The sequence below is a fragment of the Eurypyga helias genome, unplaced genomic scaffold, assembly GCF_000690775.1.
Source record: "Eurypyga helias isolate BGI_N326 unplaced genomic scaffold, ASM69077v1 scaffold11019, whole genome shotgun sequence".
NCBI lineage: Eukaryota > Metazoa > Chordata > Aves > Eurypygiformes > Eurypygidae > Eurypyga > Eurypyga helias.
In genome coordinates, this window is record NW_010270129.1 from 19,642 (window position 1) to 35,640 (window position 15,999).

A 15,999-nucleotide genomic window follows, 5' to 3' on the forward strand; every position below is an offset into this window, starting at 1 on the left:
GAGGGCCACAGGCACAGGTCTGAGCTTAAATGCAGCTCCTGCAGCAAGGAGCAGTGGCTCCAGTATTGGCTTGTCCCATCTTTTTCCTGCAACTTAGCTGTTTTCTCAGCAGTCTGATCCTGGGTTACATGGCTGAACCATATGAGAGCTTACCCGGAATGTAGGAACCAAACCCCAAGGAGGGCAGATGGGGAAGAGGTTGCAGAGCCTGTTGGTGCACTCACTGCTGTGTTGTTGCTTTCAGGCAAGGATGTATGTCTTTCACTGTGTAATAGGTCAAACAAAAATTATTATTACAGTGCTTTTGGGCATTAAAATCCAGTGCCCCATAGTCTCCATCCATCCTGACAAATGCTGATAGTTGTCCACAGCACCTAACACACTTCTCAAAGGTGTCCTGGATCTTCAAGGTCAATGATCAGTCATCTGAAAAGGCCCACTAGAGTAGGATTGGCTGGGATGAAGAGTATGATTACAGGAATTTAAAGGTGACCCAAATACATGGATGGCTGCGGGTCTCCCCACATCTTAGGCTCTTCCTCAATTTCTCAGCCTAACTGCTTTAAATAGCCAGCCTGACAGTCAGGGGTATTTGTTCAGACCTGAAGATGCAGGTGTCTGTTCTTGGCATGCAGAAGCACACCCTCCTCCACTTGCTGCCAGGGTTCAGCTTCTTGCTTTGCCTGTCAGCCTGAGTCTACCTGACCAGCACTCTGCTCAACTCTCTGGCCCCAAGGAAAGCCGCTGTCAGTTTTGGGGACTGAGGAGAATGCTTCAGTGTCTTCCCAGCTTGCACCGCTTTTGCCACAATGCCCTAAATCAGAAGGAATCAGTGTTGATCGATACTAAACAGCTAATACTCTGTTAGCTTGCTGCTAACATGCTAAATAGCTTAAACATCAAAACAGTCACTGGATAGTGAAGAACCCACCTTCTTCTTTCTTCTCTCTGCTTCTTTCTGCATCTTTCCACCCAGATCCCAAGCTCTGTGCAATTCCTGTGACACCTAATGGACACTTAGACCCATCACTGCCCTCTTCCAACCCACCAGTGGCTGCTGGGGGGGTCACCAGCTCTTTGCGCAACTCCCTGCAGCCTGACCAGATCCGCGTTGCCGTTGGCTCCCGGAAGAGTAGTGTGATGTCCCTGGGGAGAATGACCTATGACCAGCGGTCTTTGGTGAGTGAGCAAGTAGAAATGTGTGTCGTACCCTTCTTTTGAAGTCCAAACACTCTGCTGTCATCTGGGGATTGCTGCGGAGGATTGCACTGCTGCAAGTGCTTCTAGCACAAGCACATTGCCCCTCTTTATGAAACCAGGTCAGTTCATGTTATTTAGCTAAATTTCCAGATTATTGACATCTATTTCCATGTCATCGACCTATATCCAATTGAGTGTGGGATTCAGCTCTTTTATATCCTGGTGGGAGAGGGGGAGCACCTCTAGGCCCAGACAAGGAGACAGAACCTCCCTTGTAGGGTGAAACATGTTTTGTCCTCTTGCCCTTTCCTTGTTTTCCTAGAGCACAGGACACAAAATGAAGTGAGTTAAGAGCATAGAAATATCTGGGTGATGCCAGAACTGCCAAGTCCCATAACAGATGGGTTTTCTGGAAGCTTTTGTAATAATGAAGAGAGAAACCTTGACTTGGAGCTCCCCATAGCAGGTCCTGCTGCCCCTTAGCACTTCCCCAGGCACTGCTGGCTGTCCAGCCAATGCACCCATCCAGAACATCAGCTTCTGGGCATTCTTCCCACTGACACACGGAGCTTGGGGGGGTGCTTTGGTGCTCAAGGGGTTCATGCACCTATTATTTCTAAGCGAGGAGAGCTGGCAGCCACGTACTGCTTGACAAGTTGCTGATGTGGTAGGACTAGGCTGCAACCAACAAGCCTGTTTCTTTCATTTCTTCCTTTTACTAAGATTGTACTCAAAGATGGTGTGTCAGATTATCCATCACCCTGTACCTTGTGTTATCCTTTACCCCAGGGCAGTGTAAAAAGCTGCCAATCAGTTTTTTGGAGAGCTTTATTATTGCTTTGTGCTGGTGTAAGTAACAACATCAGGCACCTGGCCTTTGGTTTTATTATTTACCTTCCCCGTAAGTGCTTTGCACACAGATGGTGCTATAAAGTAATCACAGCCAAGACCATTGCTAACTCATTACCAATTTATTGTCAGATTTACAGAGATTGCTGCTAAATTCCCACCATGCAACTTCCTCGACGGCTAAAAAATGGCAACCTCCTGTCTTAGGGGCGCAGGGAGAAGTCTGCGATCTGAAATAGGATCGCATGCTCCCTCCTTGTGCCCGAAGTCGATGAGTTCTCGTCCTGCTCTTTTACAGTCCAGCTCCCGCAGTTCCCACTATGGTGCCTGGGGACGCAGCGGGGCCTGGGGCAGCCGTCGTTCCAGCTGGAACAGCCTGGCCCGGGGACACAGCCTGAAGCACAAACCTCCCTCCGCTGAGCATGAATCCCTCCTGTCTGGGGAGAGGCACAGGGTAGCAGATGGGGAGACGGATGGGATGGGAAGGGTGTTTCATCACCGCCGGACGCTCTCCCTGGACAACAAAGGCTCCTGTGACCTGCTGGAGTTGGCCTCAGCCCCGTCCGGCCACAGAGTGACCCGTAAGCTGGGAGCAGTGTCTGGGGCCAGCGAGCATCAAGATTGCAATGGCAAAATGCCTAGTATTGCCAAGGAGATCTTCCCAAAGATGAACAACCGCAAGGAACGGGGAGAGGATGATGAAGAGATAGATTATGTGAGTACTCGGTGCGGGGAACCTGGGGTTACACTGCAGTGCTGTGGGAAACCCCAAGTCCATCCTCAAGTTTCAGTCTCCCTGTGATGTAGATGGGAGAGCTTGCAAAAGTGCTTTAAGTACAGCTGGAGGGCAACGTGGAACACAGGTCGGACCTTCTAGGCCCAGAGTAGGCCAAACCAGGGCAAGGCAGTCGTACAGGTGGATGGTGGGAGGAAGAGCAGGTGTGAGGCATGTGCATGGTCATTCAGGGGCTGTTATTTCATAGAATCATAGAACGGTTTATGTGGGAAGGGACCTTAAAGACCATCTAGTTCCAACCCCCCTGCACTGCTCTGAAAAGGATCATGAACAACACCCAGCCCTAGAAAAGACACCACCAGTCTTATTTATAATGATCTGGGGAGGAAATCAGATGCCAAGAGGTAAACAGACCCTGGAAAAGCAGCTCTTACCTCCTTTTTAGTGGCTTTGTTGCTCTTTGAGTCCATTTGCTCATTCGGGGGCTTAAAGAAAGGCAGGTAGTGCACCTGGAGAACTGCAGGTAGTGGTGTTTTGGGGTCAGAGTGGAAGCAAGAAAGGAAGAGTGCCTCTCCAGGCAAGTGGGAAGGTAACCAGTGGCACTTGCTTCTGCTGTGTCCCTCCAGAGCCTGTGCTTTCGCATCCGGAAGATGATGGAAGTCTATAAGCCAGACTGGTGTGAATTACGGGAAGACTGGTCCATATATCTCTTCTCTCCACAAAACAGGTTTGTGCAGCTTTTGCTGTGAGAGGGCTGAGAAGATGGGGCAGATTCTGTTGCCATGCTGACCACATTCCCTGAGCTGCATGTTGGGCTGCAACTTTAAACTTAACCAGCGGGGAATGTGTTTTGTCTCCTCCATCTCGCCTTCTACAGCCAAACAGCATTCCTCTCCCTTGATTCTGGAGATGAAAGGAAGGATGAGAATCCTAAGTAGCTATTGTGATTTTTCCCTCCCTTTGGAGCATCCCATTTTTCTTTTGTGTTATCATAAATATTTATAGCAAAGCAAGGCAGGGAATACAAACATTAACCCAAAAAGGAGAAGGAATGTATTATTAACGAGTCCATAATATGGATATTTCCTCCCCTGGTACCAGAACAGTCTCTCCATTTCATTTTCAGTCCCAGTAACAACTTATCAGCAGTCATATCACACATTTTAGGGCAAAGTTAGAATTCTTCTTGCTTGAAAAAAAGAAATTTGGGATAACTTCTTCCTGCTAAAGGGGTCTTCCCTTGCTCTGCTCCAGGCTCCCTACATGACTGTTGGCTACCCTGGGATATGGCCATGGCAAGAGACATCAGTATCAGTGGCAGGAAAGCCATTACGTTAGAGCTCAGTTTTGGCCAGACCTCTCAAGTCTCTGTCCTCATAGCTCTTAACCTTGCTCTGCCCAAGGCACAAGTGACTACTGGAACTCTCTTGCAGGTTTCGCCTCCTCTGCCAAACCATCATCGCTCACAAGCTCTTCGACTACGTGGTGCTGGCCTTTATCTTCCTGAACTGCATCACCATTGCCCTGGAGAGACCGCAGATTGAACACAGAAGCACGGTGAGCACCATTCCCTCCCACTTGCCCTTTAGCATAACCTCTGACAGAGGTCAGTAAGTGTTCCTGGCACTGCTGTGACCTCTGGAAGAACTTCAGCATTAAACACCAGCTCCCACTCATCTATTCAAATGCCCAAGTATTAGTAATTCACATAAATGTGTGGTTCCCCTGCAGGATCTTATAACAGGGCATTCCACTTTACAATACAGTAATCTTAGTTCCCTCCCTCTTGGGGAATAAGGGAATCCTCCAGCCACCTGCAGTTAAGAGATGAGTGGCAAAAAGGACAGGAACTGGGAACTAAAAGATAGAAGTAACTTCCATTCTGCAGGAATGGCATGTCATTATTCATGTGTGTTGCTTTTGAGCTGTCTTGGAGATGGCTCAGGCTGACAAGTGAAGTGGCTTTTTCTGCATGTCTACCTTACCTGACCCCTAGACCCTACGGCACTCACACACAATCCAGCGGTCAGTGCTCAGCAGCCCTTTGGGAAGGAGTCCCGGCTCAGCGCGGCAGGTCAGGACTGAGCAGCACTGTGGAGCAGGGCAGAGAGCACCTTGAAACCAGATTTGCAGGATACATTGCAAATCTCATCCACTGTGCTCTTGCAGAGTTGCATAGGATCCTGTCTTAGCTCCCAGGGCTGAGACAAGGTGTGTGAGCGAAAGCTGCCCTGCACTGACCTTTGCCAAAGGCTCTTACGTCCCTAACTTTCAGATCAAGAAGCCCACATACATTTAAGGCCTTTTTTTTTTTTCTTTCTAGGAGAGAATCTTTCTCACTGTGTCCAACTACATTTTCACAGCCATTTTTGTAGCTGAGATGACACTGAAGGTAAGTTACTGTGGAGATGAGCAGCTCAGAGACTTGTGTTCCTCATTTGTGTGTGAGGAACAACACAAATCATGTTTGCTCAGCACCTTTCTAAAATCTCCCCACCTTTTCGGTGTGCCAGTCCTTCCCCCTACCCTGGTAACGGCAGATACTGCCCAGGGTTGAGTCTCCTTTTGTCAGGCATGGAGGGGATGTTTATCCTAGGCCTTAAATCCAAAGGGATCCTAGTATCTAGGAGGAATAGCTGACCTCCAGGTATGGATTTTGTAATAATGTCAAATTTCTGTTCCCTTCCTCCTGGAGCTCAAATGGGGGAAATAATAACAATATGAATAACATGCTCTTAGCTGAGATAAAGTACTTAGACACCTATTAAGTAATTATAACAACAGGGGAATCTTTCTGTTCCCCTTTTCTGGTTGGGAAGGAGTCCCAAAACTGGGTGAAGACAATCTCAAAACTGGAGCCTAAACTTAAACCCCCTAAAATTCATACCTAAATTATGGGCATGATTTTCAGGGTGTTCACCTCTCCCCAGGCCATCGATTTCTGTAGCACCTGCTGGTGTTGAGAACTGCTGAGAATTGAACCACTGACTTAGGAGCCTAAGTATGGGTTCTGGTGCCCAGTTTTATCTCCCAGGCAATCTCTGGACTGGGAGATATGCCCCAGGTCTGTGGTATGGCAGGGAAAGGTTTCCTGAGTGTTCCCTACAGTGTCCTGTTGCTCAGGGAGGCAGAGGAAAGGTGAGAAGAGACCATATTTTTGGAGTTACGTGCCACCACTCTCCCCAAAGACATTTTCCTTCATAGACTTCCAGGTGAAAGGAAAAGATGACGAGATGACACTCCGCTGTCACATGGAGTTGATAACCGTCCCTCATCCTCCCACCCTCCCCACAGCTGCCCTCTACCGGGCAACAAGGAGAGGAGCCATTTAATCCCTTCTCTCTCCTCCTTTGCAGGTGGTCTCTCTAGGCCTGTATTTTGGGGATCAGGCTTATCTCCGCAGCAGCTGGAACATCTTGGATGGCTTCTTGGTCTTCGTGTCTCTCATTGACATTGTGGTCTCGGTGGCTTCTGCTGGTGGTGCCAAAATCCTGGGGGTGCTGCGGGTCCTCCGGCTGCTGCGCACTTTACGTCCCCTCCGGTCAGAGCCCCACTGAGCCCTGCTCGTGTACCTCTTCCCACTCCCCCAGGAAGGGTCCCAGAGTCAGATCCCTCTGTGCCAGGCAAAGCCATAGGGAGGTTTCCCTTAGCCATACAGCTCTGGCCCTGGAGGTGCCTCATCAGACAACCAATCCATGGGAGAGAAGAGGCTTTTTGGTTGCAGGAAAGTGATCCTTGCTGATGGGCCACTGCACAGGGGGGAGTGGGGGTCTATTGCTGCTGAAAATGCTTAGCTTAGGCTAACCATCCCTGCCCTGACCCTCTGCCACCCCTTCCCTTTCTTCCCCTCCAGAGTCATCAGCCGAGCCCCTGGCCTGAAGCTCGTGGTGGAGACACTCATTTCTTCCCTCAAGCCCATAGGAAACATCGTCCTCATCTGCTGCGCTTTCTTCATCATCTTTGGCATCCTGGGCGTGCAGGTAGAGTTGTTACTGCCCATCAAACAGCCCCCGTGCCCTCAACCCTACCATGGGCACCTGTACCCCCAGGTACCGCCAAGCAGAGCGGGAGGGACAGGCAAGCCAGGAAACTTTCTGCCTCTGCCCTCCTCCAAGAGCTGTCTCCCACGACAATGTCCTTGCAGACTTTGGCAAGGACAGCCAGGCGCTCAGCGAGTGCAGGCGCTGTTGGGTGTGCAGGACGGGTTAATGCTCCTGCCTGGCAGGGCTGTGTCAGGGTTTGGGTCAGGGCTATAGGGAGAGCCCAGGGCTAGCGTAGCACATCACTGGGCACGCCCGTGCCACGCCGCAAGAGCAAGCAGCTCGGCGCCTGCTTGCACGAGCCCTGTCTCCAGTCAGCTCGGTTTCTCCCCCTCGCTCTGAGCCCTAAATCCACCCACAACCTCCTTTTATTTTTTTTTAAATCCTCTTTATTTTTGGCTGTTGCATTGCAGAGGAGCAAGGGCGTGGGCGTCACTTCCATCTCAGGGAATGCGCTATACTTAGTCTGCTCTGATGCATCTGTACAAATGCACAATCCAGTGCCTTCCATATGGGGAAAGGAGCCCTGGGCAGAAGAGCCACAGCAGTGCAGTGCAGCTTTGCGAAAGAAAGCATCTGAGGAGCAGGAGATGTTTTTTCTGGTTCTTTACCCTCAGATGAGATCTTTTCCCATCAGCTTCCCCTGTAACTGGGAAGCAGGAAGGGGAGATTACACTTGGGGACGAATAGAAGATTATTTTTTTTTTTTCCTTTTGGGCCAGTGGCTCTAATTTCACCCAGAAAGGCTGCTCTAAAGGCTGTCAGATGGTGAGGGCTTACAGTCACTGCTGGCCTGGAGCAATGGAGGAGACTGAGAAGCTGGCTGTGGGCTTACAAGGGTGGCCCTGGCTCATTAGCAGTGTTTGAGCCTGTGCCCTCAATCACGTTGGTGGTCCTCCCTACCTGTCATGCTTCACCTGGCTTGCAGCCCTGCACCCCACCCACCATCTCTGGAGCCTCTCCACATCCCAGAGAGAATGGGGAACCCGGTGGGGCAAGAGGCTGATGTGGTCACCCTCTTCCTGCAGCTCTTCAAGGGCAAGTTCTACCACTGCCTGGGAGTCGACATCAGGAACATCACCAACCGCTCTGACTGCGTGGCCGCCAACTACAAGTGGGTGCACCACAAGTACAACTTTGACAACCTGGGGCAGGTGAGTGTGCCCACAGCCCCTGTCTCTGGTGGGAACTCGGTGGTGGGCTTGTCTCCTCCTGTGCATACCTCTTCCCTGGGCGCAGATGCAGCACCTGGAAAGCCTGATACCTGGGCCAGGGAAGGCAGTTATTTGGCATGGGTATCCATGCAGAAGCCGTGTCACTAGTGGGTTGGTACCTGAATGATGTTTACAGGTTGTGGGGGAAAGAAAAGTGGTGGCAACAGAGAGTTTGATTTTCTTTTTCCTCCTGCCACGAAACAGATGCTCTTCACAAGCTCTCTCTGGTGGATCTGGCTGCACATGACTTCCTGTCCCCCTCCATGGGGGAAGGAGCAGGTTTTGATGTGTGCAGACACACAAGCAGGAAGAGTATTTCAGTGTTGTGTGCGTTAGAGCGTAAACCCACGATTTTTTTTCCCCAGCCTGCCAGATGCAGCTGCTCCACATCTGCTTTGCTTTGTACGTTGCAGGCTCTGATGTCCCTCTTTGTTCTGGCTTCCAAGGATGGCTGGGTCAATATTATGTATAATGGACTAGATGCTGTGGCCGTTGACCAGCAGGTATGAAGACCTCCTTGTGAAAGGTCCTTTTTCACTTTCCTTAGGCTAGTAAGGCAGAAGCATGCTTTAACATCCTGCTTCAGACACCTCCCTCAAATCAAGAGTCTCTTCCAAGGCCTTTCTGAGTCCTTTGCTCACCTATTTGCAATGGTCGGGGTCATACCTGGTCCATGCAAAGAGGTGCAGCTGTGGCTGTCTGCAGTATTTCTCACCCTCTACTCAGTTTGGATCTCACAGCAGGCCTTTCTCTATTTGCAGTGATGCAGCAACAATGCCATGTGCCTTCCTGGGCATTCTGTCTCCCTCCTGGCTCACAGATGGTTATTTTAATACCCTGTAAAGCAAGGACTGTTGGGCTGCTGCCCACTGCATCCATATTCCTCTACTGCTAAGGCAATTACCTTGATAGTGTCCAGTGTAGGCACCTCCCACGGGATGTAGTACCACAGGCCTGAGCCTTGGGGATGATGCTCTGTTTCTCTCTGAACCTCTGCACAAGGTGCACCACCGTTGGCTTTGTAGGCTCTTTGTCAGAAGACCCAGTCAAAGTCAGGGCCTCCTTTCCCTCTGAGCCGGAATGGCATTTCTATTCCAGTCTCGTTGCTGGTTTGGGTGGCGTGTGGATGTGGCCCCTGTTTGACCTCAAGCTAAAGGTGTTCCTGGTGTCTTGACCACCCATTTCAGCACATCCTGGGGTGGTACCCAACCTGTGACTGGGGTTGTGCCTGAACCATGGGTGGACTGTACAAGCATGCCCTTGCCCCCAGTTCCCACCTGCTCCGTCAATCCAAGCTGTATTTTGCCAGCTGATGCAGAAGTCCCGCGAGCCAATCACACACTGCCTTGCCTCTAACCCCAGCTCTTCCCAGCCCACTCCCCTGATTTCCATAACCTCTCCCCACCTCACCAGTCACCATGGCAGTTTCCACGCCCATCATTTCCATACCAGTGCCCATTCAACCAGGGTCTCTTCTCCCCCTCATCCTTCAGCCGGTGACCAACAACAACCCCTGGATGCTCCTCTACTTCATCTCCTTCCTCCTCATCGTCAGCTTCTTTGTACTCAACATGTTCGTGGGGGTGGTGGTGGAGAACTTCCACAAGTGTCGGCAGCACCAGGAGGCCGAGGAGGCACGCCGGCGGGAGGAGAAGCGCCTGCGCCGCCTGGAGAAGAAGCGAAGGAGTAAGGCACAGCCTAAATGTTTGGTCGGTTCGTAGGCCAAGGTTTTCTGAGAAAAACCTTCTCCTCTTCTTTTTCTTTCCCAATGGACCGGTCTCGGAAATGCATTGCTTGTGGCCGTGCTCTCAGCCTTCCTCCCCATGCCACTGCCGTGTCACCACACACCTCACTGGGGCGGTTTGGGGAAGAAGGGTGGCTGACGAGGCTGCTGGGACTCTGGGGAAGCTGCTGGGGTTGTAGCACCCTGCCCCTCGGGAGATAATGTACCAAAAAATACCGATCGCATGCATTGGTACACCTTCTGGGCTTGGGATAGCGCCCCCTGGGTTTCCTGCAACTCAGCTGGTGTTTGGGCGAAGACCCCTGTGTTTTGCTCCTGGCTCTTTCCATCAATGTTGTATTGTCACTCCTCAGGGTCCCAGACCCCCTGGAGTGAAACAAGCCCTCTTCTGGTGTTTCTGTCCTCTTCTGTATTACTTTTAGACAAAAACTGCAAAAGAATGCTCTCCCCTGGAATTCATCCCTACTACCCCAGACTGATGGTTTTCTGCCATTCACAGCCTGTGGGCATGCTTTCCCTTCCTCCGCTCCAGTTTTTCCTTCTCTCCTGTGACACCGCGGGGCCTCTCCTGGAACCATCTGCTCCCTTTTATCATTTGTGATCTTAATTTGTCGAGGCATGAAATGCTGATTTAGCACCATTCCTGCAAACACAGACTAACAGATTTTCTTTCTAGCATTCCTTTCCTTTTCTTTTTTCTACTTCCCCCCCTCTACTTTCCTCTTTTTTTTTTTCCCTTTTTCCCCTCCTTCCTACGTCCCCTATCTTTTACCTACCCTCTTCTGTTTCTCTCTCCTGCTGTCATGCCCTTTTCTTTCAACCACTTCCTATCATTACTTTTATGCCTGCTCCCTCCTCAGTGTTTCTTACCCATTTCTCTGTTTCTTCCAATTTCTTCCTAACTCTGCCCATCTCCCTTTTCCACTGAAGAGGCGCAGCGTTTGCCGTACTATGCTACCTACTGCCCCATACGCCTCCTTATTCATTCGGTCTGCACCAGCCACTATCTGGACATCTTCATCACTTTCATCATCTGCCTCAACGTGGTCACTATGTCCTTGGAGCACTACAACCAACCTGTGGTGAGTGAGATCATGGAGATAAGCCCTGCCTCTTGCCATTATGTTATTTTGCTACAGCTTTCTGATGACCACTGCCCACCAGAATAGGTAGAACACTTGGGCCTCGCTAAAAAATACCATTGGAGTGTTGCAAGAGTTAATGTAGTAGCCAAAGCTACGTGAAGAGTTTCTTATATATCCCAAAAGGTAGCCCCTACTCAGACACTCAAAAGAGATAATGGTATCTAAGCAATAGTTGGGCCCCTAGAAAGCACAGCGCAATTAATCTCTGTGCTTTATATTATTAAGTGGGTATGTGGGTCACCCAAATTTAGCTGCCTGGTCTCCTTTGTATGTTCCTGTGGATCCTAACAGGAGGAGTGGTGGAAACAGCAGTGTCCTGGGAGCTTCAGGCTTTGCATCAGATTCTCAAATGTCAGGCCAATTCTCCTGCCATATGGCCTGAGCTGAGAGGACCAGAGTGGCTGGTTGTATGTCATGGGATGTCTTTTCCAAGCCACCTTTTTTGCATAAGAGAAGGTGCAGGGGCAAAGCAGAGCTCTCAGCTGCTTGGGCTGATTGCCAGGAAAATGGGTCTTGAAGACCAAGTTTTATACTTTAGCTGGGGAAGACCAGGTACCTCCCATGTTCCTGGCCAAGTTCTAGGTGCCTCTGATGGAACAAAATGTGTGCTACACATATCGAAGGAGCTTTCGGCTTCCATATGTAGACAGAGCATTCACCATGACATCTGCCCGGTGGCAGTTCAGTTTTCTCTTTGGGAGACCCTTGGTTCAGGTGACAGCTCTGGTGCCTGAGCAGATGCTGTCCGAGATAGCTCAGGCTTTGATCAGGAACTGAATCTGTCTGTCCTCATTCAAATCTACTGACAGTCTCCTCTGTCTCCAGCCCGTCTTGCCCAGCTGCCCACCTTTTGTCTTGCCTTTGGTGGTGCCCAGTTTTCCTCTGCAGGAACTCTCAACCTTTATCTGTTATCATCCTCATGTCAGGCCTTTGTTCCTGAACAAGTCCCTCTGCTCCTTTAGCCCTCATCTCCTTCCCCTGGAATGCAGATCCAGCCATGCCAGCCTGCTGTCAGGCTCTGCTAAAGGATCTTGCCAAAGCACTTTGGCCCCTTCCAGTACAAAGTGCCACCAGTGGTGGCATGACATATGCCTGCCCCACACCAAGACACAGAGGGCTTTTCTCCCATCAGAGGTAACACATATCTACAACTGAAGTTACCTTCATGCCTCACTTCTAGCCAATAGCTATGCCAGTGCCATGTACATGGTGGCATCCAGGTGGCATCAGCTGCTGGTGGAGGAGGGATGGTACTGGGATGCTGATGGTATTTGGTGGATTATCCTCACAACAGCTGTCTCCTCCTTGTTACGCTGAACAGTTCCGGAGAAAGGAGCGATAACTGATCCTGAGAACAGCATGGGGCGGAGGGGTCAGCTGATGGTTGCCCTTAGTAGGTAGCCTCCACATGCAAGTAGGTAGGAGGCATGGGGCGGGTTCCACATCTCCTCGTGAATTCCTGGCACTCAGGAGAGTGTCCCCTCCCAGGTTATGTGCTTAATGTTGCTTTCACCTCAATTCTTTACCCTGTCTTTCTGCTGGCAGTCCTTGGAGACCGCCCTCAAGTACTGCAACTACCTGTTCACCACTGTCTTTGTGCTGGAGGCAGTTCTCAAGCTGGTGGCATTTGGCCTGAGGCGATTCTTCAAAGACAGGTGAGCAGAGGGTCATGTCAACCGTGGGAGACAACTGGGTTCGGGGTGGAGGTTTTGAGGATGGAACCCTATCTGGAGCATGAGGGGGTAGCAGAGTGCCCTGACTGCCTCCCAGTTCTGCACAGCATGGACCTAGCCTCAGCCCACATGAGCTGCCACGCTTAGGCAATAGTAAGAGTTGTCTGAAAACTGCCTCTTGGTTGGCATCTGCTGGTTAGGCTAGAAAGCGGAGAGCTGGGGTTAGATACAACCATTTTTTTCCTGCCCTTGAGGGAAAACTGGGAGTATGCTGAAGCAGAATGTGTATAACGAAGCTGATTCGAGGTAGTAAGGCCATAAAAAGCTGAGCCCATTAGTCAAAGCATAGCACCATAGTAACACAGCTCCATGCTTTCAGAGCAGGCTGGCTTGCCTCTGGCTGCTCCGGGTATGTGCAAAGTGGATCTCTGTTTGTCTGAGAAAGCCCATCTAGGCTGACTCAGAGTGGGGCCTTGAATTCATACATAAAGAAATATTTAGGTTAAAGTGGAGACAATTCACTTTATTTTTTAGGGAAATGGAAAAAAATCCATCCTCCTTTATTCTCTTCAATCTTTCTTAAGGTGGAACCAGCTAGATCTGGCCATTGTGCTGCTGTCTGTCATGGGCATCACGTTGGAAGAGATTGAAATCAACGCTGCTCTCCCAATTAACCCCACTATCATCCGGATCATGAGGGTGCTGCGCATCGCCCGGGGTGAGAGACTGGCCAGAGGCAGGGGTGTAGGTGGCTATGGAGTGAGACTTGGTGTTTGACTCATTGAGCAGTGCTGTAGAGTCCCTCGCCCTGGGAGGGAGGCAGGGGATGTGACAGAGAACAGCCTTCGAAGCTAAGGCTTTCTGGCTTCCTTGAGCCAGGCATTTTTCATGCAGTGGTTTTAACCACTGTTTTTAACCTGATGAAGAACTGGGAAGGTTAGCATATCATGCAAGAGCTTAACTTCCTCTGTTACTCTTTTATGGGGTAAGTGTGGCAGTGGTGTTTGGAGAAGGGGCCACCAAGCAGGTTGAATTTTGCACAGGGACTGAAGGGACTGAATCTTCCTGGTGCTGGCCAAGTTGTGCTAAGCTGCCTTCACAGATGGTGGCTGGAGGAAGAGAAAGTGATGGAATGAAAGAGCAGAGCAGAGGGAGACTTGTGATGCACAGTGCTGTAAGAAAGAGAGCTCTTGGCCAGACTGGGTGAAGCAGAAGCCACTCGATAGGTGTGGGTGGCAGAAACAGAGTATTTAGTGAGAAGGAAATGCACAGGAGAAGGAACCACTGGGGTTGTACAGTCAAAAGAAGTGGGCAGCGGGAGAAAGTGGCCAAGGAGGACAGTGCAACTTTTCTAGGGCAAGGTGTCTCTCTTGTGCTACTGCCATTAATAAGTTACACAAAGGATGGACCTTCTGAGCTCAGTCTGAGTAACACTTCTCTTGTGCTTGTTGGGGCAGTTCTGAAGCTACTGAAGATGGCCACAGGAATGAGAGCACTGCTGGATACAGTTGTTCAAGCTCTGCCACAGGTAAAACAGACCAGCTGCCCCAAAGACTCTCCTGTTATCATAGAATCATACAATAGTTTGGGCTGCAAAGGAACTTTAAAGGTCATCTAGGCCCATCTCCCTGCCATGCATCCTTTTTCCAAAGGGTTGGTTCTTGTGGAGTCTCAGAGGTGGTGTCTACTGTGTTGTACAGGAAACTGCCCGAAGGTGATGTCCAAGTTTTGATGTCAGTCTTGGGGTGCAGTTCTCCTCAGATAGGTGTTGTCCAGGTTATCATGTCAGTCACAAGGGGTTACAACTCACCTGATGTCTCTGTTCTCCAGTGGGTGAATGAAGTAAAGCTGGATTCCTGGATAGAGGCAGATTTCTTCCCATAGAATCATGGAATCACAGAATGGTTTGGGTTGGAAGGGACCTTAAAGACCATCCAGTTCCAACCCCCCTGCCATGGGCAGGGACACCTTCCACTAGACCAGGTTGCTCAAAGCCTCATCCAGCCTGGCCTTGAACACTTCCAGGGATGGGGCATCCACAACATCTCTGGGCAACCTGTTCCAGTGCCTCACCACCCTCTCTGTGAAGAATTTCTTCCTGACATCTAATCTAAACCTCCCTGATTTCAATTTATACCCATTACCCCTTGTCCTATCACTACCGGCTCTTGTAAAAAGTCCTCTCCCAGAACCCTTGTAGGCCCCCTTCAGATACTGGAAAGCTGCAATGAGGTCTCCTCGGAGCCTCCTCTTCTCCAGGCTGAACAAGTCCAGTTCTCGCAGCCTTTCGTCATAGGAGAGGTGCTCCAGCCCTCTGATCATCTTCGTGGCCTCCTCTGGACTCGCTCCAAGTGGTCAATATCCTTCTGATATTGAGGGCTCCACAGCTGGACGCAGCACTCCAGGTGGGGTCTCACCAGAGCAGAGTACAGGGGCAGAATCACCTCCCTCGACCTGCTGGCCACACCTCTCCGGATACAGCCCAGGATACGGTTGGCTTTCTGGGCTGCCAGCGCACACTGCCGGCTCATGCCCATCATGTCTAGATAGTGTCTACCACTTGCGGCTAGTGCCCAGCTCCTCTCTCCCCTCTCCATAAGAAGGGGAGAGTGACTGGCAGCCTTTTCAGGAGGAAAGGAGGTCTTTGCATCTCTGCCCCTCTCACCCTTCACCACGTGAGCCCCCTTTTCCACTCCTCCATTCGCACTTCATCACTCCTCTTCTTCGCCAGTGCCTCCCCCTTCCTACTCTCTTTTCTTCCTTTCTCCTCCTGGATCCCTTTGTGTTTCCGAGTCTCTCGTGTGTGAGAAGCAGTGACGCGCTCTGTTGTGGCTCACGCAGCCGGCAGTTAAGTGTCTACTGCAAGACAGCTAGACAGAAGGATTTCACGAGCTGTGAGCGGCAGCTGTTCCCGAATGAGATGCTGACACGATGCTTTACACAGGCTTCAAGCCCACTGTGAGGATACTCCATGATGGATGAGGAGCCAGGGAGACTGGTCCCCTTCCTTTTGGATCCTCCAGAGAGGATTGTTAAGCAAGGAGTAATGGCACCATGTGGCTCTACTGATCATACATCACACCATTCTCTTGGCAGGCCCTGAGCAGGCAGCTCCCTTGCATGCTATCAGCATGCATGGGCATTTGTCAGCTGATTTATCAGTTAATGTGCCAGTCTGGGTGAGTGACGCAGAGCTGAGAATCAATCTGAAAACAGCATGAGTAGTTACCCAGGGAGCTTACTTCTGATGTCGGTGACAATGAATGTCAGTCTGAATTAGAGGAATCTCGTGGCACAAAAGCAAGGGAGAAATGGTGTGATCTTTCTGATCTCTTATGCTTTTCATTATACAATAATAAAGTGTATTTTTTAATTTTTATTGAATAATAAAAATATAA

At 50.4% G+C, this 15,999-nt stretch overlaps 1 protein-coding gene across 1 annotated transcript in view; it reads left to right on the forward strand.

Moving 5' to 3' along the window:
- CACNA1I (calcium channel, voltage-dependent, T type, alpha 1I subunit) overlaps nt 1-14,129 on the forward strand; it is a gene marked incomplete at both ends in the record, with an annotated part of 29,223 nt that extends 15,094 nt beyond the window's left edge. The window contains 14 exons of the mRNA XM_010158333.1: nt 977-1,179; nt 2,348-2,764; nt 3,412-3,512; nt 4,219-4,342; nt 5,109-5,177; nt 6,142-6,326; nt 6,639-6,765; nt 7,854-7,979; nt 8,453-8,542; nt 9,533-9,725; nt 10,714-10,865; nt 12,474-12,583; nt 13,186-13,319; nt 14,059-14,129. Coding sequence (XP_010156635.1) covers nt 977-1,179; nt 2,348-2,764; nt 3,412-3,512; nt 4,219-4,342; nt 5,109-5,177; nt 6,142-6,326; nt 6,639-6,765; nt 7,854-7,979; nt 8,453-8,542; nt 9,533-9,725; nt 10,714-10,865; nt 12,474-12,583; nt 13,186-13,319; nt 14,059-14,129 — 2,102 coding nt within the window. The remainder of the gene's footprint in view (nt 1-976; nt 1,180-2,347; nt 2,765-3,411; nt 3,513-4,218; nt 4,343-5,108; nt 5,178-6,141; nt 6,327-6,638; nt 6,766-7,853; nt 7,980-8,452; nt 8,543-9,532; nt 9,726-10,713; nt 10,866-12,473; nt 12,584-13,185; nt 13,320-14,058) is intronic.
- Between the last annotated feature and the right edge of the window lie 1,870 nt (nt 14,130-15,999).